Source organism: Falco cherrug, chromosome 6, assembly GCF_023634085.1.
Source record: "Falco cherrug isolate bFalChe1 chromosome 6, bFalChe1.pri, whole genome shotgun sequence".
Taxonomy (NCBI): domain Eukaryota; kingdom Metazoa; phylum Chordata; class Aves; order Falconiformes; family Falconidae; genus Falco; species Falco cherrug.
In genome coordinates this window covers 61272271-61298687 of record NC_073702.1, presented here as the reverse complement: position 1 = coordinate 61298687, position 26417 = coordinate 61272271, and the positions used below count along the sequence as shown (strand labels likewise).

General features: G+C 40.8%; 1 protein-coding gene across 3 annotated transcripts in view; it reads right to left on the bottom strand.

Annotated features, from left to right (window-relative positions):
* The window catches only part of CEP85L (centrosomal protein 85 like), a 152888-nt gene extending 128252 nt beyond the window's left edge, over nt 1-24636 (bottom strand). Inside the window, exon 1 of one of the 3 annotated variants that reach the window (XM_055713250.1) lies at nt 24541-24636. In XM_055713250.1, the coding sequence (XP_055569225.1) occupies nt 24541-24553 (13 nt within the window). In that variant the 5' untranslated portion in view covers nt 24554-24636. Of the gene's footprint in view, nt 1-9987; nt 10181-24540 lie in introns of those variants that run through there. The other 2 variants (XM_055713248.1, XM_055713251.1) reach the window with 2 other exon arrangements.
* Nucleotides 24637-26417: the final 1781 nt, after the last annotated feature.

Genomic DNA, 26417 nt, shown 5'->3' with positions numbered 1-26417 from the left:
AATGTAAGTAAACCGGTCTCCCTTGCACAGAGATGAGAAAACTGAGCTGTGTAAAACGAAAACTACCAACCATTTCAGTTAAGACTATATTTAGCATTTGCTGTGTCATGCTTTAATTGCTGAAACTGCCTCTACAGAAGCACTAAAAAATTGCTGGAAAAAATGTTTTTTTTTTCATCATGCCGTCATGAGGCACATTGAATGTTCAGAACAAAGCTTCACCTTGCAAGACTTACACATCATTTCTGCACCACAAAAAAGTTCTAAAATTCAGATGAATTATCAACATTTTGTTACCCTCAGGTAACCCTCTTGAAGCTCAGCATCACAAACAAAACACAACCTATTGCAAATTCAAATTTGGATGAACACAGATGAAAAGAAAATGCTGGCAGGTTAGTTCATTTAAAAGATGCAGATAAATTAGGAAATACAGAAACTTCCATTGAGCTAGCAAGTCAAGTTGTGAGACAACTTGGGTAAAACAGATCCAACTATCTAGTTTGAGAGACTGTGAACTGTGTTTCCTTATCTAATGAAGTCCCTAATTTTCCCTCCCTGGGTTTTTTACCATAATCTCTCGTATGATTTTCAAATACAATTTTGCATGAGGTATATATAGGTACTCAAACTGGACCATATGGTAAAAGACTACTTTGCTAAAGACTCATTCATTTAAAATATAAGTGAGCAGTCACTGAAATGGACTTTCTTGCAGAGTCCTGATCAACCATAACTACTACTGCAAGGATTTCCCACAGAAATCCCTTTTACTATCCCAAGTAATGACTGCAATATAAGGTTTTACTGCCCCTGTACCTCAGCCACTTCAAGAATTTCTACAGCATACAGCGTGGGATGCATACAGCAGATCCTCCCTGCCCAATGACAATTCCATACAGAGCAGCACAATATGGACTTGTAAGCTCCCTGATGCACTGTGGTTGGATTTACCAAAAAAACCGGCAGAGACGGGTTATTAGTTCAGTGCAGAAAAGGACAAGGGCTCAGGGTCCCTGAGGTTCTGGTCTGTATGGAAGCTCTGCTTGATGCACCTGCAGGGTCCCCAAAACTACTTGCAAAGGCTTGAAAAGTAATTTGACTGACTGGACCTCAGTACTGACTCTAATCATTGTATGCAGGACAAATAAGCATATTAGGACAGTATAATAAATTACCCAATTAGTTGTGCAACTTTGTCACACAGTTTACCATCCCAGAAGACCACAGTTTCAAAGGAACTTGGGGTGACACCTTCCAAAGTCCTTATTCCCCATACGGTGAGCTCTTTGCAAAGTCTGCCTGAGAAAGAATGGGTCTGTTTGGCAAAGAATAAAAAGCCGTATTTCTGAACGTGCTCTTCCACCACCCATCCTTATCAGCTCTATTTTTGAATACAAAGCTAGCTGCATAGAATTTCCTGAGATTTGACAGTTGGTCACACTGTTACAGATTTAACAGAAGAGTGGCAGACTTGGCTGGGCCTACTGCTCGGCACAGAAAAGAGAGAGACCTGCCCCTGTAAATGTGTCATGGTGTCAGGAAGTAGCATTTGCTGGATGAGAAATGAGCGTGATGCAGGTCTGCCCCCATTCAGTACACATGACACAAATCCTTTCATCATATTTCAGCTTTGATGCAGGCACTGCCAACAGCTTTAGTCCTGTTCAACTACTGCAAATGAGTAGGCAGCTCATTCAGTGGGTTGCTAGTCTCTGCAGAAGTAACTAGCAAATGCATCATAAGAGTTATTTGTGATAATGTGTGTGTCTGTGTATACATGTGTTTGTTGAGGCTTTCAAAGAGCTAGTGTAAAATCTGTGTCCCTCCAGGCCTTCATGTAGCTCCTCCTCAAAAATCTTTCACCTTTATTCTGCCTTGCACTTTCAGACATCACTCCCAAATCAGTGGGAGTGAGTCCCATTGTGGTCATGTCAAAGATGATGAAGACCGGGTGCGCAACAGCCCGCTATGGAGCTGTGAAGGGAGTTCAGGGCTGCCCATTTGTAATGCTTCCCTGTTAGACAATGCTAAATGTACTTACTACCCACAGAATTGTTTATTCATAGCTTAGTAAGCTGAGGTTTTGCTAAAAATTGATTTTGTTATAACAGTGATGTCATTATTTCTAACCAGTTTCAAGTCTATCATTTAAATTAAATTCCTTTAAAAATATACAGGGAGAATTAATACAGCCCAATTACTTCTGTGCTGTGCATAGCTACTAGATAAAATGAGAAAGAATATTTTAAATTAAAAATGAATGCACTATTTAGAGAATTACTGTTTTCATAATACTACTAAATACTATTTTCTGAAAACTTTAATGCTATGTATCTGGCTAATAGAGAAAGAACAGCTATACTAGAAAAGAGGTTTTTATTAAAGACAGCTTTAATTTTTCAACCACCACAGGTTTTTCTGGCTGGCAGAGTATCAGCTTGCCCAGTGAAACTCTTTTCCCTTGGAAAGAAGAAACGGGTATAGGACGTACTCAAGAAAAGACAACTCGTCTTGGCTGACCTAAACAGAAGTACTGGCTTATGTGTCTGAAAGGAGTTCTTTATTACAGCAGGGTAAGTTGCTCAGTAGCTACACAGATGGGTTGTTTTCTGTTATGGGTTGTTTTGTTGTTTGGTTTTGGGTTTGTTTTTTTTTTTCCAAAAAAAAGGAAAGGAAGTTGAAATTAGCAGTGAGCTTATAACAGATTTTGTAACCTTAGCAGATGGTAATGAAGAGAGCCATGGGTGATGTAGTAAAGAGGGAGAGTTTCCACATCTGCCAAATGGCAATGATGGAATCAAGAAGACAATTCTGAAATAACATTAACTTCCAGACCACAATTAAAGCATAGTTAGCTTTTCAGAAATAAGAAACAGGCTCCTGGCAGGAGGCCCTGAATTTTCAAATGCCTCTCAAGCAGCATGAAGTGCGCTGTCTGGTCTAACTAAACAGCAACAGTCAAATAAAATTTTCTGGATGCTACAAAGAAATATCTATCTATACTATGAAGTAATGCCTTTTCAGAAATGTGTCAGTATCAGCTTCTAGAGGTTTCACGTTCTCCTCAAAAACTCTTCTGTTCAGAAACTGTTCAAGCTGTCTTTGACGTAAAAGTTTTAGGCAGACAAATAAGTACATTGCTGAGTCTTTTCTTGCTTGCTTTTGATGCAGTCCGGGCAGTCAGTACAGAAATCCATTTGGGGGGGGCAATCCTGTTCCAAATCAAGCTGATGACTGCTTTGCTAAACCCACATAGGGTCAAAAGAACCATCAGCAAGATATAAATTTCCATCATGAGCTCTTTTCATACAAAGTGTTTCAGAAAATATTAAATAAAACATAAAGGTTATTTATCCCCCCCACGAGAATGTAGTGAGTTTCAGAAAGAGAATAACGAACATAATGGAGAAAGAGAAAGAAAGCAGACCGAACAAGAGGAGGGGGAGAGAACAAGAAGGCAGGCAAAAAATGAAACAGAAAGAATCAGAGACTTAAAAAGTGAAAAAAAGAAGGAAAGAAGGAACGAAAAGGAAAAAGAAAGAAGGAAAGAAAGGGAAAGGGAAGGAAGGAAGCAAGAAAAAAAAGAGAAAGAACAAAAGGGTGAGAAGAAAGCTCTGATAACGTGGTTTTAGAGAGACAACTTCTTCATCTTGGAGAGGGGGAGAGGGAAGTTTGGACAGTAGCAGTATACTGATTCCTCTTTGGAATAATTTATAAAATTAGATACGCAGATAATTCACATACATATAACTGTAAGCAAAATCGGCCTGGAGACCACACTAATCAGCAAACTGTAGAGCTTCCAGAAGCCTCAGCTGTTCCTATCCTTCAAAGTACATCCTTGCTCAATGATTTGCAGTTTGCTTACAAGCCGAGGTCTTTTCTGTCACAGTAAACAGACAAAGAGAAATTCAAACCAAGAAGCCAGCCCTGCTCACTGGCTATACATAGGGGTTTCTAAGAGAGAGGGAAAACAATCCCAGCTAGTCTGAAAGCAAAAGGACATCGCTTAAGGACAATTGTTTTCCCCCTCCAATGTGCATTGTCCTTATACTTCCTTGTGTATGGATCATCGTGAAATGAGAGAAAGATACGATAGAAAGCCACGAAAAAAATTAATGGACATATTCCCTTCGGGGCATTAATATAATCAATCAAGCAGCTACTTCAGTTACTTTGTTCGTGATCTGTCCTTGTTCCCATTAGTAAAATTTGTGATTCCACTTACAGATTCCCCCTCCATAGTGAAAGCAGTGGTCAAGCATAATTATGTATTTCCAAGTGGCACGATAGTACCACTTGTTAACTTTTTCCTTCTCAAGACCTAGGCACTACAAGTGAAAATCATGCCTTGGCTCTCTGCATGCATCTGTCTGGCTTAATTAACTGAGCACAGCAATCACCTCAGCTAAAACAATTCTCAGTAAAAGGGTAGGAGGGAGCTTGTTTAGCAGAATTGGGTGAAGCTTTTCACTTAGCTACTACCCAAGCAAGATCCAGGAAGAAAGGATCAGAGACTTTGGCTCAGCAGCTTCCTAAGCTAGACAGGATTTGAATTTTTGCAGACTGAAAGCAGGATTCTGAATAAAGCTTGATACTTCCTAATGCTGTTCCAACTGCATCTAGAAAAGTTCAGACATTGTTTTTGGGGGGTTGTTCAGGTCACTGTAGAGAAAGAGGACCACTGTAAAACTGACAGCAGAATGTACATTCAAATTCAAACCTTTCTCACAATCTCCTAAAGTACCTTGGATTTAGAATCACTTTGTAACAAGCCAACATTACCTTGAAGAGGAAGAATCAGTAACATTTGCCCTGTGTCTTAGCTTTGTTGTTTTTCCAATGACTGAATATCAGTCCAGTCATAACAGAAGATTTTCCCCTACTTATACTTGATGGTGGCATTACACAGCTCAGTATCCCCATCTCTCTGGTATATTTACCAGTAAACAGAATTCATGTTTCTGTGCTCTGAAAGCTGAAGGGCTGTACAAATCAAAGTTTTCCATGGTAATCCTGTCAAAATTACATGCCCCCATTTCTTAGTGTAATGATGCAACACTGAAAGTACTGAAGAGCAGTAAAATGCTTAATAGCATTTATGGTTTAAACACATTTAAAACAAAGATACTAAACCATTTTACAAGAATAAACTATGCTTCGCAACCATCTCACTGCTATTTTACAGTGTCCATCACAAAGATTTTCCAGCTACGGATTATTTTTAGTTCAAGTTTCCATAGGCAAACTAAGGCATATAGGCTGAGAGCATATCCAATGAGCATAGTCAATTAGCTTCAATTCTGTTTGACTTTTTCACAATTTAAGACATGATGTATGCCTAGATTTCCAGTAAAGGTATGATGGTTTATTCACATCATCCTATAGATGAAGAGAGTCCCACTTATTTATTCATTGCAGGGCTGGCTTACTTCAGTAGACCAACACATATTAGCAAGCTGAAAAGGAATGCAGCAGCCCATCTCCTAATAAACACCACTCGGCTATATAAGCGTACACTGCATTAGAAATAGACTTATATCTTACAAACAACACCAAATGTCATAGCATAACATTTATTCATTACACACTGTATTATTTTCAAATCAGATTTTATGTGTCCCTTACTATATAAAGCTGGAGAAATATTCTCATACACATGAAACGCTTCATCACTAAGGAATTACACCACTTCTAAATCAATTTACAGACTATGCAGTGAAGGTCAAACTACAAGGCAGGAGATTCAGGTTTTGGTTTGGGTCTTTCTCTTGGGTCAGTGACTGACCTCAAACATGTTCCCTAGCATTTGTTTTTGATGCTGCCTTGCACTGGGACATTGCTGGCTCTGCTTTCCTCTGTCGTATACCATCTCCTGTTGCTGCCCCTCGCATATCTTGCTTGCTTAAACACGACCTCTGGAATATTGTCTGCTCCAAGCTGGATAAGGACAAACAGCCCAGGTATCTCCTAATGCTCAAGCAAGCCCTGTTCATCCAGGTGAAGACCGTGTGTAGTCAGGTCTGTAGTCTGCAAACCTTCCTTAAAATGCTGCCTTCTTTTGACCAAGGAAGAACCTTAATCAGTTTTAGTGCCTATACATGCAAAGACGGTTCAAGTAAAAAAGAAATAACATTTAATGCAGGCAGACAATGAAGCCTTAGGATTCAACCCTGCCTAATCAATCTATTTTGAATTGCCAGTATGAGACATATTTTGGACTGTACAGTTTTGCACACAGAAGATGTGCTCTGATCTTTTATGCCTCCTCCTCTAGTTAAGCTAGGTTTTCACACCGACAGCAGAGCTATTGTGTGCATGACATTTACTGCTGGAAATGGATGCTGTGTCTTGGCAATGAATGGAAAATCTGAGCTCTAGCAATGAAAAGATATCTTCACAGTGTTCCTTGGTCTCTTGTTAGTCATTCAACGTAGAGGAATTCAGCACAGAGGGAAGACACTGGCTTCCCAGCTCTGGCTGAAGCAAGAAAAAACCCTGCTACAAAACAGAGTATGGGCACTGAGTGTGATAAGCTCCAGAGTTTCAGCGCACACCAATGAAAACCTTCCTGACAGCAAAGTGCCAGCAACCCAGCTGGGTTTTTTTAGGAAACATACAGTATTCCACATAAGAGAGTAAGCTGGGATGCTTCTTGTGTGGAAAAACCTAATTGCTCTGAGGGATTTGTATTTATATGCAGCATTGCATCCTGCAGAAAGAAGACATAATCAAAAGGCTAGAAAGCAGCGTGTCATCCAGACCAGAAGCTCCCCAGCTTTTTACAACCTCACTTGAGAACGATGTCCACAGTCTACATCTGACTGAATCTCCAGGAGCCAACACAGGCTCTTTGAGCAGGCACAGCTCTAAGGCATTGCATTCGCTTACTATTTCACTATTTTTATATTACAGACTTTAGCAGAAAATGTTTTTCTGTCTGTCTTGATCAGCGTCCTCTGTAGAGAGACAGAGAGGCCCTTTCCCAGCTGAAGCATGATGCAACCTTTTAAAGGTAATTCACAGACCATCTCACATCCCAAATGCTGTGTGTGTGCCCAGCCACTGTGTGTGCAGCTTGGCACCCCGAGGGGACAAGAACCAACTCCAAACTCTGCCTGCTGCAGACTCCTTCACTATCTGACAAGTGCAGAGGAGCCCACATCTCTTTTCCTTGCAGTTGCTTTGCAGGTAACCATCTGAGGACGCACAGAACATGAATAAACCATAGAACACAAGCCATTTAAAACTAACCTGGATTACTCACAAAAGCATGTAATATACTGAATTTCTAATCTAGAGTTCATACCTCTTTCAATCCAGAGGCCAAATAAAAAGGAAGAGCTTGCCAAGGCAGAAGATGGTTGTTGTCATCTCCCTGCCCTTAGTTTTGCAGTGAGGATGATACTCTTCTGACTCCTGTGTTGTGTAATGATCTTTTGCATATCATTCTTCCTGCAATTAGATTGAAAGCTGCTGCCTAAAAGTCATGCTGAGGATTTATGCCTGCATTTTCTTATTTTCTTCATATTGAAAAATAGAAAATATAACCAGCCAGTTAAGGTGACACTTAAGTTTTTAAGTTTTGCTCTTTTTGCAGTACCATCCGTTATAAATGCTATATACAGCATCTGTATTTAACTTTATCATTGCTGGCAATGTAGATTAAAAAAGAATTCACATTTCAGCCATTCATAGGTTCTAAAAAAAAATTAATAATTATTTAGCTATAGAAACATGATCTGACAACATATCTAAAAACTGTTTCCTGCATGGTTTCAAGAAATCAGAGAAGGAGAGGGAGGATTTTAGTGATTTTTTTTTTTTTGCAGCTCTTAAAGAAGACTAAACTTAAGCAGAGTCTGTCAAGGCTTTGACTTCCCAAAATTGTCACTGTATTTCTTTTAGGAAAGAGGAAAAGATTATTCTTTCTTTAATGTCATTATTACAGTTTCTCGTTACATATGAGCTTTTTGTCGAACAAAATTTCTCTGGTAAATCACAATGAGGTATGTCTTTGGCTCTTAAATGAAATATAATTATTTAATATTGAATTTTTTTCATCACAGTTTTACTGAAGAGATGCTAGCAGTCACTGAACAGTGTGTTTACTACACAATGCAATTTTAAAATGTGCACAAAATCACTTCTGCACATGTATGTTTCTGTGGGAGTTAAAGCTGTAGTAATTTGGCACCAGAGCAACAGTGTGAGGCACTTGGCAAGTTTTAATATTGCACAAGCAAGGAAATGTGGTTATCTGGAAGAAGTAATTTGGGATAGATAAAATATTTACACAAGCCTAAATCTAATCAAGGTGCTTGCTTCATGAAGCACATTTACAGCACACTAGTATAATAAAAACTACAAAGGATACACATGAACATAAAACCAGACAAATGCATTTACAAATCTGGTTCCAGGTCACTGAACAAAAGATGTTGCCATTGACATATAGTCACTGGTCTATAGAGATGTATATAATCTTAGTCTGATTTCCTGCAGACAGATGGCATTATTTTGCAAAACCCATTCTATCACAAGACTTTACACCAACATTGCCACGTCTGTAAGGTAACTTAATAGGTAAAAGATTCCAGACTTGTTGGTTTTTTACCCCTAGAACTCAAAAGGACACATAGGGATATTAATGGGAAGCTGGCACTGCTGCCTTTTTGGATGGCACACTTCCATTCACTTAGCTATTTGTCAAGTGTAGCATGAATAGGCAACTGCCATGCAGCTCCCCAGGACACTACAGAGAGGAAGAAAGATCCATCAGAGAAAATTATGTCAGCTCATCTGCAGAGCATAAACAATAGAGCCAGCAGAGCCTAGCTTACCTTCCTTTATACTATCATGATGCCGTTTGATGGAAACCAGCTGCTCTGATCATGTGCTTCACACTATACCCAGCCCTGCCACCAGAACATGTGGACAAGATCAAAGTGTCTGATGGTCTTATGATTTATTTTGTTTTCAGTAAATTTCATATAGTATGTAGATTGATATTCTTGTAATTAAAACAAAGAATCACTATCAATGAATCTCTCACTCAGACATTTACATGAAACATAAACTGATTTCTGCCAGCTACATCTGCACTGCCAGTACTAGTGAGCCTAGTAAAATATTTTTTAAATGGATCTGCCCATTTCACAGTCTGAATATTTCTTTAATGAAACTCCATTTCTATTTATTCAGAAACTTCTTGTCAAATATAAATTCTCTTGGCTTGCTTTACCAAAGGAATCACTGCATACATCCCAAATCAACAATCACTGCGTATTTCATAATGATGGCATATCAAGCAACTGAGAGAAAGCATTGCATGCATAGGACTAGACTAAGCTTAGAGAAGAGAGGTATGAGTATTCCACCCCACACTTTAGTTTGGCATTATTAGTGCCCTTATTATATTTAGATTGGCATTATTAGTGCCCTTAGTGATGCCTAGCATCGGTGGGATAACAATTTTCTTTTCCCCAGGGGGAAATAAATCAACATCAGTTTAGATGTGGCCTTTTTCTCAGTTGAGATGGGCAGATCCCAGGGTCTCCAAACAGATAACCTGTTCCCTGAGCTGCCCAGGGTCCCAGGAAGTCTGGTTCCACAGGGGCTTGCCTGGCAAAGTCACTGGGCCCAAAGCTTCCCTGCAGCTGCCATCCCAGGCTCATCACCCAGGGGGAACAGTTGCCCCCTGTCCTGCCTGGAGCTGGGATGACCTGGCAGCACACCAAGCAACCAGGCAGCGAGCCACATCATGTGTGAAGTCACCTCTGAGCCAGGCTGCCTACCCACTTGCTTCCTTGCTGAACTTGAAAGCAAAATGGTCATCTTGCTGCAGAAAGCCTCTATTCCAGTGCATCAGCAGTCTTCTGCTGAAGAGGCCTGCCAGACTGCACACAAGCACTGCTCCTGCCACCTGGCAGAGAGCCACTGTGACATAGCAAGGTGTCCAGCCAAAAGAAGTACAAGCTTTACCCTCAGAGCAGCAGGCTTTTTGATAGGAGCCATAGTCCTCCCGAGCCAGGAAATACCCAGGAATACTGTCCTTTCCTCCTGAGACGGAGCAGCTGCACCTTGTATTCTGAACCGGTCTGGCTCGAAAAGTGATTATCACGCTAAATTTTCCCAGGAGGAATGGCATTTTTTTATTTCTAATGAGATAGCAAAACACACAAAGAGAAGAGATTTTATAGAAACACATTTATGATTATTTCTCTAGAGCACTCACAAAAGCTGTGGTATTTTGCAATGAATTTAAGTCACCTGTGTTTTTCAACTCTTTACCTTTAAATAACACTCATAAATTAATTAGCTGTATCATTTTATCTGTCTGCTCCTTGATGCTTCTGCAGGAAAAATGACCACAGGTACGTGCACCTCCGGTATTTACACACTGTAAAAATCATCATTATAAAAGAAACAGGAAAACCAACCCCTTTGACTTCTGCACAGCCTAATCCATCTCCCAAAATCAGAGCACCGAACAAAACCTTCCTGTCATTTTATCTTTTACTTCCAGAGCCAGGTTCAGAGCACTTTTTGTAGACAAATCTGTGATTAGAGTCCTGGTTGCAGAAGGTCACTGGCTCTGGCAGCAGGCAGTAGCTGCAGTCTGCTCAGTAGTGGTAATTCTCCATATGTCCCAACTAGGAAAAGCCACACAGGAATCCCAGGAAAGATGCATTGGTTTAGATGGGCTACATCTACCTTCCACCAGTAGCTTTCTGGTTTCTCTCCCCTCTTCTCTATTCTACATCATTCCTCCTAGTACTGAAATAACTTCAGGCTTAGGATCTACATCCAGGGACATCTGTGAAAGTTTTGACCCAGACCTGCATATAAACTTTGTGAATCCAAATGTGATTTCTATTCTATTGCTTCTGATTTTTATTCTCTGTTCAAGTCTCACCTTTTACTGTATGCTTCATAAGCAATTATACAGAAGTGCAGGATTTGTTTTATAGGTTCGAATCAAATTTCACTCTTGGCTACTTCAGAAAATAGACAGACCACTCATGCTGAAAGTCTTGTCCTCCTGCTGCCTTTGCTTCCCCAGCATCCCCAATAGCACATTCATATTCAGAAGCAAAGGGCCCTCCTGATCCCACTATGTGATCTGAGATGGTGAAAGTACTCTCTGTTATTTAAGCCCCCAAACCCAGGGATCTACACTAGCTCAAAAGAAAGTTCAAAATTTAATAAACCAGGGTCCTCTGGAGAGCTACTGCTTCTCCAAAGGATTTATGGCTTTGCCTACAGGTCACAAAAATATATAATGGATCAAGAAGATAAACACAAGTATAAAGACAGCAAAGCTGTACTTTTCAATCCTATTCTAAGTTGTCCTACAGGCAAAACTAGTCACTGTAATGCCTATATAAAGTATTCACTAGTTTTATAGACTGTTGTAGAAAACATTTTCTATATTAAACAATGTTGAAGTTTTCACCTTTTGTCCTATAGCTATTATTTTATGGTTTTGCATATCGAGTCTTTTCTTTAAAATTATTCTGTGCAAGTTGCAGACAAAAGTACAGTATCTGCACAGTGGAAATAAAGCACAGTTAAAATCATGGAGCCATATTCTGCACACACTTACTCTAATGTGAATTCCAAGTAACTCTGCTGACCTCACTGGAATTAAACAGGATTTATAATGAAATACAGAAATTGTCCTGTACTTCAACTGATTAAGCTTCAAAGTAATTTACTTACGACCTTTTCTGAGCACAAAGACATTTTAGATAGTGTTATGTAAGTGTCTTGCTAGCTACAGTATGTGTCATCAGCTGAAAACCAGTGATGGCAACAATTACACTTGCTCCTTCAATCTTCCTTAATATTGCTTTAACCAAGAAAGATACTTCCTATTTTGAAAGCTCTACAATATTATCTTGGTTTCTGATCCTGTTCTCTACTCAAAGGATATCAAAAGGGATGTCTAGAAGAAACTTACTTGGTGACAGTTTGTCCCCCTGCAAAATATCATGATTTTTCTTTATTCAACATTATTTTCTCCAGCATCCTCTCAAATGTCCCAAACAATACAGCTTCTAGCATTTCTCAAGAAACTAGTCTATATTCTTGCCACAATCTCAGGCAGAGTGAGTATGCTGACCTTGGGACCGCAAAATAACAGCATAGTCCAGGGTAGTATCTGATGTACTTAGAAAAAAATAGGAATGGAATAAAACCCCCGCCAAACTCTAAATCAAGACCAAGGCCTTGATGTGTACCTAAGATAGTACTACCAAACGCCTCCAGAATTTTATCACTTTGTGCTACCCCAAATTTTTTTCCTTCTGGAAATGAACTTCCATAGCCTCTGTCATGGAGCAATGCATCCCTCTTACAGCATCACTTGGTGATATCAGAGCCCAACACAGCATTCCTAACATGAAAGACAGCTCCCGAAACCTGGCTTATTTTTGACACCGTGTCTGCACAACTCAAGCATGACTGGGAGCAGTTCTGATGTGGAGGTTTGCAGTATTGGTGTAATTGCACTGGTGTGGCGCATTCAAACAGAAGTTGCCTAGCACAAGGTTTGTAACACAGATACAAACAGTGGAGACGAGAAAGATCATTAATTCCTAAACGTAAATACATACTGCATATTCTGATCCTCTCATTTTCTTTCTGGTCAGCTATTGGTAGCACTTTTCCAATCTGCATGGAATATATTTTGAATTTAGGAAGTCCTTTTGGCTACATGGAAAAAGAATTACTACCTGCGTTTACACTTCCATTCATTCTACTGATCAAGCTTGACTCACCAAAGTAACAGCAAAAGAGCTCTTCCATCAAAAGATAGTTTATTTTTATTAAATACAAAATTAACTGTATTTATTAACTGTAAAAATCTAGATATTTTTGCAGGACCGCTATACTTCTCCATCTTACAAAAATAATTATGTTTTATGGCACTGGCTCACAATCTGCTACACTTGTATAGGTGTTTACTGTATTAATCCTTATTTTATTTTCACATTTTGAAAATTTAATATTTAAAAATGTGAATTCCACATATTCACATTCACATTTTGCACATACTTTGGCTGGATATAAATGATGATGGAGTGTGATATCTGTTGTTATTTACTGTAGCATCTACAAAACCATTGCTTTCTAACAAGGTGCTACTTTCATTGCCTCCCCATAAAATTTTGCAAGATTTGTACAATTGTATTAAAGTCTTACACAGCTCTAAAAATAGTACCTATAAGTGCTTTTAATTTGAAACCACATAAACCATGTCTCCGTTCTGTGAAGTCACTTGCTCAAGCTCACAGCAAACTGAGCAGACCATTGAAAAGGACTAGGTCAAATAGAGATGCATTTTCAAAATTCATAAAAATTGGGATGGGCAACCAATAAAGCAAATCTGCATCTGCAGCAGGAGGAGAGACCTTGGCAGATACACTGTGAGGGGCAGCGGTTAGCAGCAGGTCTCTTCTCCCCAACAGTTGCCCATATAGACAAAGTGTTAGGAGAGAGTGATAGATCAGGTAAGGTAACATTCCTTAAGTGCTACAGCATCTTTATTTTTCTAGATAACCTAATGTTTTAACCAAAGAGAAAAGCATCATTCAGAATACAGACAGTTTATAGTGGCACAGAAAGCAACCCACTGACAGCTTCACCAGCAACTACCGTGTAAAAAACCTCATCTTCATTTACACTGAGGTCATTCAGAAGAAGGAAGAAGACTTTGCATATATGAGGACTTCCCCCAGAGCACTCAGTTATGCTCTAGAAATTATTTGGTTATTTGCTGTGAACATGAACTCGTTGCCTTCACCTTGGCGTAAATTTTCCCATAAATGTTGGAATATTTATGTATCAGCAGGACCATTACCCTGTGAAAAGACCCATTTCTCTGATATGAAATCATGATGACTGCAATGATACCAGAGCATCATCTTGTCTGTTGAGCTGCTAGGTAGCTGGCATTATTTATAAGCAATATTCTTTTAAAGCTAGATGTTTTTTAAATAAAAAAGGATATTTTTATGATTGTAAGTCTATAAAGAAATAAATGGCCTTTTATAAAAGAACTCAAAATGTGGCACTTAATTAATGATAAAATGGTCAAGTGTCATTTACCAGCCTTGGATAATAATATTCAAGCCCTTTCAGTATTTTTCTATGACAAAATAGATTCATGCTACTACAAGCCCATGTGTGTTACATACTGTGTACTTTTACCCTTTCACCTCAGCATTTGCTTTTACCACACTATTAATTTGGTATTCACATTTATACACTGGAGGAAACTATTAACCTGTGGAACATCCCTTTTCACAGATATGATCTCCTAATTAAACACACACTTAATTATCTCTGCTTTTATAACCTTGATTGATTCCAACAATTTCACCTTTATGGCCCTTCAGTGTCCAATACAGGGAACTGTTTGGGGTGTTCATTTATCCCATTAAAACCGCTCCCTCTAAACAATGCCTCCAACAGGCTGTCATGGCTTGAGGAAAGAGGGACTGGCTGTCTCCACAGCAGCCACCTTGGCTCTTGCAAACATCTCTGCAAGTCCTCCAAGTACAGAAGCTTGGGCCAAACAGGGAATAGACCTGCCCTGGCTTCAGCTGGGACAGGGTTAATTTTCTTCTCAGTAGCTGGTGCAGTGCTGTGCTCTGGCTTTGGTGTGAGAGCAATGTTGACAGCACACTGAGGTTTTTAGTTGTTGCTGGGTGATGTTTATACTAAATCAAGGACTTTTCTGTTTCTCAGGCCCTGCCAGTGAGAGGGCTGGAGGGGCACGGGAAACTGGGAGGGGACAGAGCCAGCACAGCTGACCTGAACTAGCCAAAGGGGTATTCCATACCCTATGGCATCATGCTGAGTGTATGAGCTGGGGGAAGAAGAGGGAAGGGGAGACATTCAGAGTGATGACGTTTGTCTTCCCAAGTAACTGTTATGTGTGATGGAGCCCTGCTTTCCTGGAGGTGGCTGAACCTGCCTGCCCATGGGGAGTGGTGAATGGATTCCGTGGTTTGCTTTACTTGCACGGACAGCTTTTGCTTTAACTGTTAAACTGTCTTTATCTCAACCTGTGAGTTTTCTTAGATTTACTCTTCTGATCCTCTCCCCCATCCCCCTGTGCGGGGAGTCAGCGGGTGGCTGCATGGTGCTTAGTTGCCTGCCAGGGTTAAACCACAAGGCTGAAGAAAGATGCCTCCCATCTCATCACTTGGCTTCACAGTTACTTCCTCAAGTCCCAGCGGTGTGAGCCAAAAGCTCCCTGACATGCAACACACAAACAGGGCTTAGGAAACATGCATGGCAGATTCCTCCAGCCAAAACAGAAAATACTGCTTGAATACTGGTGGAAGAACTGTACCTCACCTGTGACAGGCTGGAAGTAAAAGAAATACCCACAATCATTATCCAGCATATGAGTTAAAAAATTAAAGACTGGAATTGGGCCTTTTAACATTTAATAGCTTACAAATGAAGGGATTTCTTTGCCTCATTTGACAGCCTGCTTACAACAACACAACCAATTTAGAATCATACAATCATTCAGGTTGGAAAAGATCTTTCAGATCATCGAGTACAACCCTAAATCTAACACTGCCAAGTCCACTAACAGAAATGTATTGCTTTTCAATTAGTTATTATTATTATTCTGCTTCTATTACAAAACCACTTAGAGGCTCCAGCTATAGCTGATGCCTGATCGTATAGGAACTACAAGCACAAGCAAACCTCATCTACAAAGAGAAGTGATGCTGCTTTAAGTTGAGGATTGTCTAGAGTAAGTGTGCAGTAGCTACAGTGTGAGTTTACAGCCCACAAGCTAGTCTGTACTAGGCTTTTACATGGTCCCTGTGAAAGCAGAGTAAGTTACTGTAGCGTTCGTTGTATACCAAGGACACCCATAAAGAATATAGTATGAAGTAGCTAAGGAACTATATATTTGCATCTTGGCTAAGTATCCACTAATTTCTTCTATGCATCAATGTACAACCTAAACTAGAAGCCATATGTGTTGATGCAACCCATGTTTCCTTTTGTGCTTCCGCAAAATTAAAACCAGAAGCACTAACAGGTTAAGGTAAGGAACAGGAGAGGAGGGACCTTTACCCCAGCAATCCGTGTGAGGATCAGCACCCAGCTCTTCTCCAACCCAGCTTCTCAATCCTACTCTCCTCTGCACCAGATCTCAGTCCCCTACCCCACAGCTTAGGTGTCCAGCCCTGCTTCCTGGTTTGGCCACCCACTTTCCTACTTCTTCAGGGCTTACTGCAGCCTGGTGATGGCCCCAGCCCAGCAGGGCAGCCTATTTCCTGTGTGTCTCCTGACTTTCCCTTGAACTGCCCCATGATCATCACAGTTAGACAAATAAAGGAATTTCCAGTTTAGAGGACTAAATTGATTTAAGGCTTGTCAAACACTTTCCTCCTGATGTAACTAATGGGAAATTCCAGGAAATCATCAGTTAAACCTGCAGAAGGCCTGAGTGGACATTTGACCTGGCTGGAGACACAGATAGAGACACCAACCAGGACAGTCCTGGAAAACATTGCCACGATTGAACATGCTGCTCAAAGTTTTCAGAACTTTGCTCTTTTCTCCTAGATTTTAATTTATGTGCAATATTCCCCATCTCTCCAAGCCACAGCCATGAGACCTCACTGGTTCCTGGCCCTGTGGGAGGAGGGCGAGATGGGTGCCCCGGGCTAAGCTGCAGACCCCCATGCAGGTGTTACACACCACTTGGCCTCCAGCCCAGGGTGTGTGCCCCTCCTGATGCCAGTGCCAGGCTGTGGGTCCTGATGCAGTAAGCATGGCCCTCATGACATCCACTTTGCTTCCCAGGCTTAAAAGCAGAGAATAAAAGGAGAATAAAAGCCCTGTGAGTTTTCCAAAGCAGAATCTTTCTCTCACTCCACGTCTGCATAACCTCAGTGTCTTGGCTGGGGCCTGTGGAGTAGCATCAGCAGGAATACCAGTGCAGCGTTACTCATCCTCACCATCTCTAGCTATACCGCTCACCAGAGATGTATTTCTTTCCTATGTGTAAAAAAGGTTTCCAAAATAAAGGATCCAAATACATATTACTATTCTTATTTGGATACTGTCCAGAAGAACTGAACAAAAGCTTTTTAAATAGTAAGATAATATAGTAAAATCATACTACCGTGTTTTAGCAATATCTCTTCAATACTGTAAGAAATAAATGCTAGAAATATCTGGACATATACCAGCAGTTCTGTCATTTGGACACATATTTTTTAGGGTTTTTTGAGACTCACTCTTTGCTCATCTTTTTTTTTTTTTCTGCTTGGTTTCTCTCATGAGCCTGGCTGTTATTCCCCACTGCCCTGCCCCTCTCCTGTCAATCACATCCTCTTCTCAGCTTCCTCCTTGCTGTACTCATATGTCCTCTTCTGGGGCCATGCCTTCACCTTCTCACTATGTCTTGCTTGGGCATTTGCTCAGAGGAGAAGCAATGTTATGTTAGATGGAAAGATGGGCTTTTACAGGCATCAAAGCCAATGCATGAGTAAAGCCACCTCTCAACCTGGAAGCAAAGCTCTTTTTGGAGAGTTTTGGTGCCTAACTGCTTATAATGCTCTCTAGTAAATCAAAGTAAACTCGCATTCTATTCCGTGAAACTGTAACACCCTCCTCATCACACCGGCTTTGAATTACTTGCTGAAAGGTCCAGTTGCAACCACTTGCGTGATAGGATAGGACTGGCTACAAAGTCAGATGGTAGCAGTACAAGGACTATTTTGGTTCCTGGAAGCAGCTAAGTCACGTTAGTGGAGGGTTTGTCCGAGCTTCCTGGCTTTGCTGCTCAGCAGAGTGCAGTCAGCGAGGAAGAGCTCTGCCCCACACCAGGGCTCCCACTGCAGATCCAGCCAGAGGGGCTTCCAGGGCTTCTCTGCTGTGTGGTGTTCCTTGGAGGAGCTCCCAGAGCTCCCACAGCCCTCCTGCCCACCTACCATGCATTTCCCTAGCAACCTACTGCAGCACTGTAAAAAAAATGTTAGGAGAGAAAAGTGTCTTCAAATAATGCAATTGCTCACACCCACACCCAAAAAAGGGAAATATTTATAAACAATTCTGCTTTTATTTATATAGTTTCCATGGCTCTGCTCTGTCAGACTCCATCTGTGCTTTCCCTGAGACTGTCCTCCTTACACTGCACTTACTATCTGCCTGTAATTTTTCAGAGATCAAGACTCATTCATAGGCTGAACAAAACAGCAAGCATGAAGAAATATCAGTCATTGAAAGTGACACATTTAACATATTTATTATAACATCCAACACCAGAGAGGGATAAAAAATGCAGGAAAAAGTCACCGGTGACAGAAAAGACCCTATGTCTATGCCATAATGCCTTGAGGTGTTGCTGTGTCAGGTAATGTTTCCTGCTGGAACTTGGTTGTAGGTGATGAGGCTACTGTGTAAAGGCAGGTCAGAAGAGGTCAACGTATTTCCCTGAATGTTCAAGCAGAAGGACAATGTTGTGTCCCACAGGAATCAGTCTGGGCTGGGCTGCAGGAGGCTTCAGTTTCCTGCCCTTATTCTTGCACATGACATGCATTTTATGTACAGGCTAGCACTTCTGTCCACTCTTCAAACACCATTTCTACTGATTTGCACTGCTTTTACATATGAAACAGTGAATATGGTGCAGAATGTTTCCTGCAGATTAATGGCTAGATGGCAACAAATGGTGGCCCATACATAAGGTGAAGGATATTAACTGCAAACAGTCAATAACTCTTTAGGAAATGCCCTGACTTCTGTTGGTTATTGCTGTTAAAAATGGAAAAAAAATCCCATGCATTTTTTCTGTATGACATAGCCACCACTGGTATGTGTAGAGTATATATTAGCAAATCTTTTGGCTCTCTTTCTGTACTGTAGTGATCATAATTTGCTATTTTGAGGGAAAGATGTGCCTGTGTGTTGGGAGGAGCGGGCGAAGGAAAACATTATTGCTTTGAAAGCCACAGTCAGAAATTTTTCATTTTCAGAAATGTCTTTACTTCCCTATAGCATCAATTTCTTAATTCTTACTGTTGTTTAAAACTTTAGGCTCTGATCTTCTGACCATTTACTTAATTCTTTCCCTTGGTGTTTGTGTGTGCAGATGAGGAAATGAAAACAGAAATGCATCGTCAGCAACTGAAAAGGATGGTACAGTACTAATAAACAGCAAGCAGATCTGAATGTAATAGACAAAGTGGGCAAAACCACACCTTTGCTAGAAGAGGAGGTTATAAATGTGAAGAGCTTAAAAGGAAGGTAGCTATGTCTGCTTAGCACTTTTACTAAGATCTTTGCCATACAAACTTTTCTCCCCTGTGCATTTCATTACAGTGTATGGTCCTCCTATCAATCAGCTTTATGGACATTTTACTGGCATGCTTTTAAGAATCTCTCAGAAAGGACATAGGCTTATGTGAGAGCTAATAAGATTTCAATACCCTGTGTCCTTGTCCCTCACAAATGCTATACTGCCACACAACTCACCAGTATTTTAAAGATAATGCTGTTGTAGTTCCATCAGAGTCAGCAGCAGATGCAATAATCTTTTGATAAGATCTTCTGCCTCCTGACGGACTATTGAGAAGGAGATGGAGGCATGACCAACGCCTGAAGAGACTTGGAGGATAATGAAGGCACCGTGTAGTCCAGCCCCAATTTAGGTACCAATGATGCACATTGGAAAATACCTTCTCATTAAAAGCTTTGGTAGCAACATTTTAGAATCAAGGCAAATTCTAGGTCTATATTATTACCACAACTTTAGTTACAGGGCCAGGGAAAACTGTGATATTTAACAGATCTGGTCTAGTCATTTATAGGTGGAACTAAATTGCAACACATGCCACTCTTTCTGTCCTTTTCGCTAATGATCTCTGCTCCCTCAACACTTCACAAATGCTGAGTTCACTGACAGCAAATCTTGCTCTTTTGCATGGTGTTTCATGGACTTAGTCCATACATTCCCAGGGACTTGGAAACCACAGGTTGAAAATTATTAATCTCTCCCTGTGTAGAGACCTTGCATAAGCCAAGACTGCCTCTGCTGTGTGATCCCTGTAGGTTTCCTTAAACAATTGCTATCCTCTGTGATCAAGCTGCCTTTGCACAGAAGATGATACACATCAGCCTTGCCATTGCCTTGTTAATATCCATGTAATTCTCATCCTCTCCATTGCAGAAGGCCACTGTTTTTGACATGCTTTCTACACACTGACCAGCGGTTAAGTAATTCACCAGTCTGAGGAAGCTGCTGACTTTACTTTTCAAACCGAGATTCTTTGTGTTTGCAGAACAAATCTCCTTGTTGGCACCCTTTCTGTCATTATAACTCCATTAATGAGTTTCTCCAGGAAGGCTAGAAAAGCACTGGGAGCTAAAAGATATCCTATCTACTACCAGTCATCACCTTGAACCAGTTTCTTAGCTTGTGCTGTTTGTCAAGACCACTGATCTTACCACGGTGGGGATATTTTGGGGAGCCAATCTTACCTACCTCCAGTGATTCCTGAGTGGCGCTTTGTGAACTGCAAAGTGCTTTACTAAAGCAGACCAAACAGCTTACAGCTATCAAGTCTTATGGGTTTCAGACACTGAGCGGTGGCCTGTTCATCAGTCATTCCTCTGTACTCTGAATCTTTTGAGAAGGACTTAATTTCACTGATCAGCCATCTGTGGTGACTTCTGCAGCTTAGCAGCTCACCTTTCTTAGACACTATCAGCAGAATTGACTTTCCTCATTCTTTATTTAAGAATCTTTTTTTTTTTTCTTTCTGCGTATTATATAGCCTTTGCGACTTCCTGAACAGACCAGCTCCTCCTCTGGATCATCTTGCTCAGAGCCTCTTTGGATCTCTTTTTCCAGTGATGTCTAGATTACGCTTTTAATTTTCTCTGGTACAATGCAATCCTCATAATCATCCTGCTTGTAAATATCTATGTTTTGAATATTGTATTGTCTTTAAGGTGCCTTTTCCTGAGATTATCAAATGTTCAGCATTGGTCATCTGGAGTCTGCCCTGTAGTACTTCCTCCTTAGTCCTTACCATCTTTCAGCTTGAAAAATCTGAAGATAATTCTGCAATTTAAAAGTTCCTGGCAAACTGGTTTATTTCTGCCTTAGCTATTTGCTTGCATTTTCTGCAGAGTTTTGGGGATTTTCCCATTCATAGTGTGTATGCCCCTTCGTGGTGTCCCACTGTCTCTGCCTTTTCACAGGCCAGAATATCTTCTAATATCAAGGGTACCTCAGCCAGTTCTGCAGCATATTCAAGGCAGACCTTTTCAGGGCTAATTTAATTGCCTGTAGATATTCCTTTGGACTTTGTTCTGGGCAGGTGCCAAAAAGCTTGTGGCTCACCATTTTCTACCAGTTTGGTTTTGTCCTAGGTCTTTCTGGAATCTTCTATCAGTATCTTGATTTGCCTTCACTGCTCATGCTGCTATGAAGCAACAGATTTGCTGGAAACTGTCACTGAGATAAACAAGGGGCAAGTGAGTTTTCAGGGAAGAATCACTCATGATACTGTCAATACCAGGTGGAATATCTTGGGCCAATTTTCTATTTCACTTGAACATTATAATGCACGTGTAGATACTGTGTTAGAAGCTTTTGAAGAGAAACAATCATTCACTTAGTGGTTTTTGGCTACACGTCTGTGCTTACTGCTGCAAGCTATGAGCACCAGTCAGCACTCAATACACAAACATCTCTCAAACTGCTCTTTAGACCATTGCCCTCGTAACAGAACCATTGGATCTTCTGAAGCATGCGCATAATATGAATGCATTTCATATAGGTGAAGTGCACAACAGACACAGAATAGCTAGCCTCTGAGCTCCTCTAGAACTTTTGGAAGGTCTTTAAAATCAGAATCTGTATGTGACAGAGTCATGGAGATTAGGAGAACGCTCTGCTTATTAACTCCAAACTTCACTAACACATAACAAGAACATAAATTTTAAAAAATGCAACTAAAACTTCAGAGAGACATTATAAAATAAATATTTTCGCTCTGTATAATACTGGTCTGTATATAAACTCTTTGCAGAAGCATCTAGTTCAGAATAGGCATGAGTTTTATGAAAGGTACAACAAAAGTCTGATCTTAACTTATATACCCTGTGATCAAAAACATGTGAGTTAGAGAAGCACTGGGCAGAGAGACAAGCACAGAATCATATGGCAAACCAAATGCATTATTTATTATTTAGCAGAGCTTCTGTAATACAATGCTGTGCATCGAATTATTTATTAAATGCAGTAGGAAAGAAATTGAATTTGTATGTGAAGAAAATGAAGTTTTATGTTCAGCTAATACGCTATCTAAAATTGAAACTAAAAAACTTGAGCTGAAAAGATGCCATAATGTTCTTAGCCACTACTTGGGAAACATTAACTGAAATACATCAAAGCAAACGAAGGAAGGTGCGTATGGCAACTGTGAAAGATGACACCCAGCTTCTGGCTTCTCAGGCCACCAAAGAACTTGTGTGTTATAGGCAGCAGGAATGAGAGCTCCCCTTTGCATGAAACATCCTCCTCCTGAGCATTCATCACAAACCATTCACACCATTGCCAGGCTTGGCATTGACAGAGATGGGTTGGCACCACCAGCAGTAAGCTACAATAATCCTTTAAAAGAAAATTTGCCACCAGACAGCAGGAAGGTGACTCAGAATGCAAGATCCTGTTCTCCACACTTGTCTGGCTGTGAGACCCTGCTGGCACTGTCAGTGGTGATGCCTATGATAACCACATCTAATGGTAGTTTCTCTAACACAAAGTCTTTTGTGGACTCACAGAAGACAATGGAGACAAGATAAATATCGACATTGAAAAATATCCTCAACTCTTCTTTAAATCAGTCGGTGTCAGTACAGTATCTGTGACTCTCCCAGAGAGCAGCTTTCTGGCTTCCTTCTGTCTGGCATTGCATTTCCAGTTGTGCAGCTGAAGTACCTAAGATTGCCTTGCACAGCTCACTGAAACAGAGTGTAATGCCCAGTGTCTGTACATTTCTCTCTACTTTATCTCAGAAATGGAAATTGGTCCCTTCTACTAAGGCTACCGTCATAAGTCTCTGGATCTTGGAATTCTTCATGCAGACTACAGGGATCTTTTTGGGCCTTCACATGTCACTTTGTATCCAGTTAATGATGTTTTAGGTTAGTGCTAAGTGTATAGGGGAGTATTCTAGTTTGCTTAGCCTTAAGCAGAATGAATCTTTAAAGTGACGATGCAAAGAAACCCATAGTGTCAAGATAAGCATACAGCTAAAGAATTCATTTTCCCTATTACTCATTTCACACAGTAAACCATAATACTTTTTTCGCTCATTTTTTAGCGTTTGATACCAGTCTCACTTTTTGTAGAAGTGACAACGGAAGTTTTGCTCAAGCAAACTGGAACTTAAAAACTGATCAGAGATGTGTTAAAGAAATGAGAACTTTTTGTGTGAGTGGAGAGGAGTGTCGCAGGTGGTTTATCAGCTTTAAAGAGTGGTGGTACGTGGCATCAATGGTTTCCAAATGTTCACAGCAGAAAACTCAGAGTGCAAAGAACGCACTGAGGCTCTTCTGTGGCCTGAAAAGAACAGCCTCTACGGCTTGCTCTGCATTGGCTTTGTTCCCGCATTACCAGCAAAACAACTGCCTAGCAACTCAGCTTTTCCCACAACATTTCCTTGCACATGTTGTGTGCCTAGAAAAAAGTATAGTATCTAATATTCTCTCTGGATAATCCCTTATTTGAGAGTTATACTCAGCCCTCTGTGCACTTCAAAGCTGTACTTATCAAGGCAGTTGCTGTCATGACAGACAGTGCAGGCAAAGTCTAACCAGTCCTATCTGTGCTGCAAGCTGTGCAGTAACACTGTGCGCCCTGAACAGGTTATCTGTGCATCAGGCAGACAGCAAACTTGCTGCTTCCCTCCACCATATTTCCCCTAACAAAGGCAGGAAGCCATGGCCGTTAGCAAAAAGGTACACATATCCTTCCTATTGAAAAAAACGTTCTGTGAACAGTGAGGGTGCTCTCTAGCACACACTTCACAACCATCAGGAGAGTCCATCTGAAGGCATAAATAATTCAGTACTTAAAAACACACGCTGGCTTGAACACATGAAATTGCTTTTTCAGTTACTGCCTTTAAGGAACATTTACAGGAGGTAGGTTTACTTATAGTTAGATTTTCTTATCTACATCCCAGCTGCAGCAGCATCTTGCAACTGAATATTTAAGCTACTTCCCTCACAGTTTCAACACCAGTGAAAGAAAGAGTTGCCTTGAATCTTCTGCAGCTGTTTCTGAGCAACATGAGGACTGCAGAATACCTGAATTTGCTCGCACGTTATCTGGAAGCACAAGCCTTCTCATCCCTCCAAAAGATAGCACCATTTGAGAAGCTCTAAATTCTCAAGCACTGTAAATAAGCTCTAACCAGCATAATTAAGACAGCACTCTTAATCAAACATTTAGAAATTAAGGCAGCAACTTACTTGCCCTCTTCATAACTTCCTCAGGAACGCTGTCTTTTCAAATGACTGTAACAGGAAATTGTGGTAATTACGGGTGAGCTCCCCATCTACAGCTCAAACCACCCACTGCAAAGTGCAAAGGCAGTCCGCACCGCATTGGTGACAACTGACAGCTGCCTCCCCTGCTTCTTGTACTTCGCATGTGAGGCTTAAACAGGCGCCATGTGGAGAGAAGTGACTTTAACAAAGATCCACGTGAAGATCCATGTCTGCAAAGTCTTTATTACTCATGATAGCTCCATGCTCAGAATAGTAATACTTACCTCTGTGAAGCGCTCTGAGACCTACAAGTGAAAAGTATCTTAGATGTGCTATTATTTACTACTATCTGAGCCGTGAGGCCCTGCTATCTGGACAAGTGAGTTCACTGCCTTTATTAAAGGCAATACTGACCTTTTACTTTCTCTTTGTCACATAGGGATGAACTTGGACCTCTCTTGCCCTGTCTTTTGCTGCAGTGTGGTAGAGGGTACTGAGAAGAGACGTGCATGCTCCTGGGCCAAGTAGGTCCAAAGACAACCGCACATGCCCTTGCATTCTTGGCTGAGGCACAGCTTTGTAGTGAATCAGGACCCTGCTCCTACTTTTCTTCTTCCAACAGGGTTTCGTATTGGGGCAGACAGCTAGCTGAAACTGTGCCAGTGTCCGATAGACTTCAAGACAGAAACTACAATCTCTTTTTTGTTTCTGAATAAGCATCTGACAGACACAGAGAGCTGCCATTAAATCCAGCTCACAGAAATATGTATGTAAGGCTCTGAACTCATGGAAAAGCTCTCATAACATCAGATACTGCAGCAGAGCAAAGAAATATTCATGCAAGTAGATGAAATGCTGTTAACTAAGTTATACCTACAAGAACAACTTCTAACTGCTATGACACCTGAACAATCTTGCAGGGATGGTGTGGATAGGAAAGACAGCAGAATTACAGAAAAAGCAGTTGTACAGGATTGCTGAAGGACAGATCTAGCCTACAGAACCTGTGGCTCTAGGCATGAGACAAGAAACCTGCAGAATGCTTCTAGGATGCAGTCTGACTCTGCAGGGTTAGTAATTAGGGAAAAGTGTTTGTAAGCTGAGTCAGCTCCATGACATGCACTCCAGAAGGTTCTGTTTATGAAGCTACATATCAGACTAAAAAATCACTGGAGATGCACATGTGAAAGGAAACATTTGTGCCAGCAGCTAAAGCAAGTTAGCAATGCTTTCTTACATAACACAAGTAAAAGGACATAGAGACTCCCTGAAGGAAAAGTTTTACCTAGCTTTCGTGAAATGCATCTGGTTTCTTTGCATTTTTCCCATTGAAACATATCCAGTCTTTCCTCACTGCATTTGCAGATAGCCCGAGCCTGGAAAAACATAGTTTGAACTTCCGTAGAATACCTGCCTGCACCAAATGCACCTGCCATGTGGGTTATTTGATACCCTAAGTAACTTTGCCACTTTTTGAAGAATCTGCAAACACAGACAAAAAGTAGCATCTTCCCCTCTCTGCCCCACTATTTCCGCTACCATCTTATCAGCAGACAACTACACCAGATGATAAGACAAGAATGGTGGATGTTATTAACTGACTGAAGTGAAAAGGCCATCCCCTGACAAGACATCTCTGCAACTGATCCAGAACTAAAGGCCCCTTTACCCTTGAGTTTCACCTGCTGTTTCCTCTCTGGGTTTCTCTGTTGTCTTAACCCTCATACTGTCCCTCTCAAGTGACTCTTCACTTTCTAGCTTCCTAACCTCTCACTGACTCTTAGAATCATAGAAACATTTGGGTTGCAAGGGACCTTTAAAGGTCATCTAGTCCAAAACCCCTGCAATGAGCCAGGACA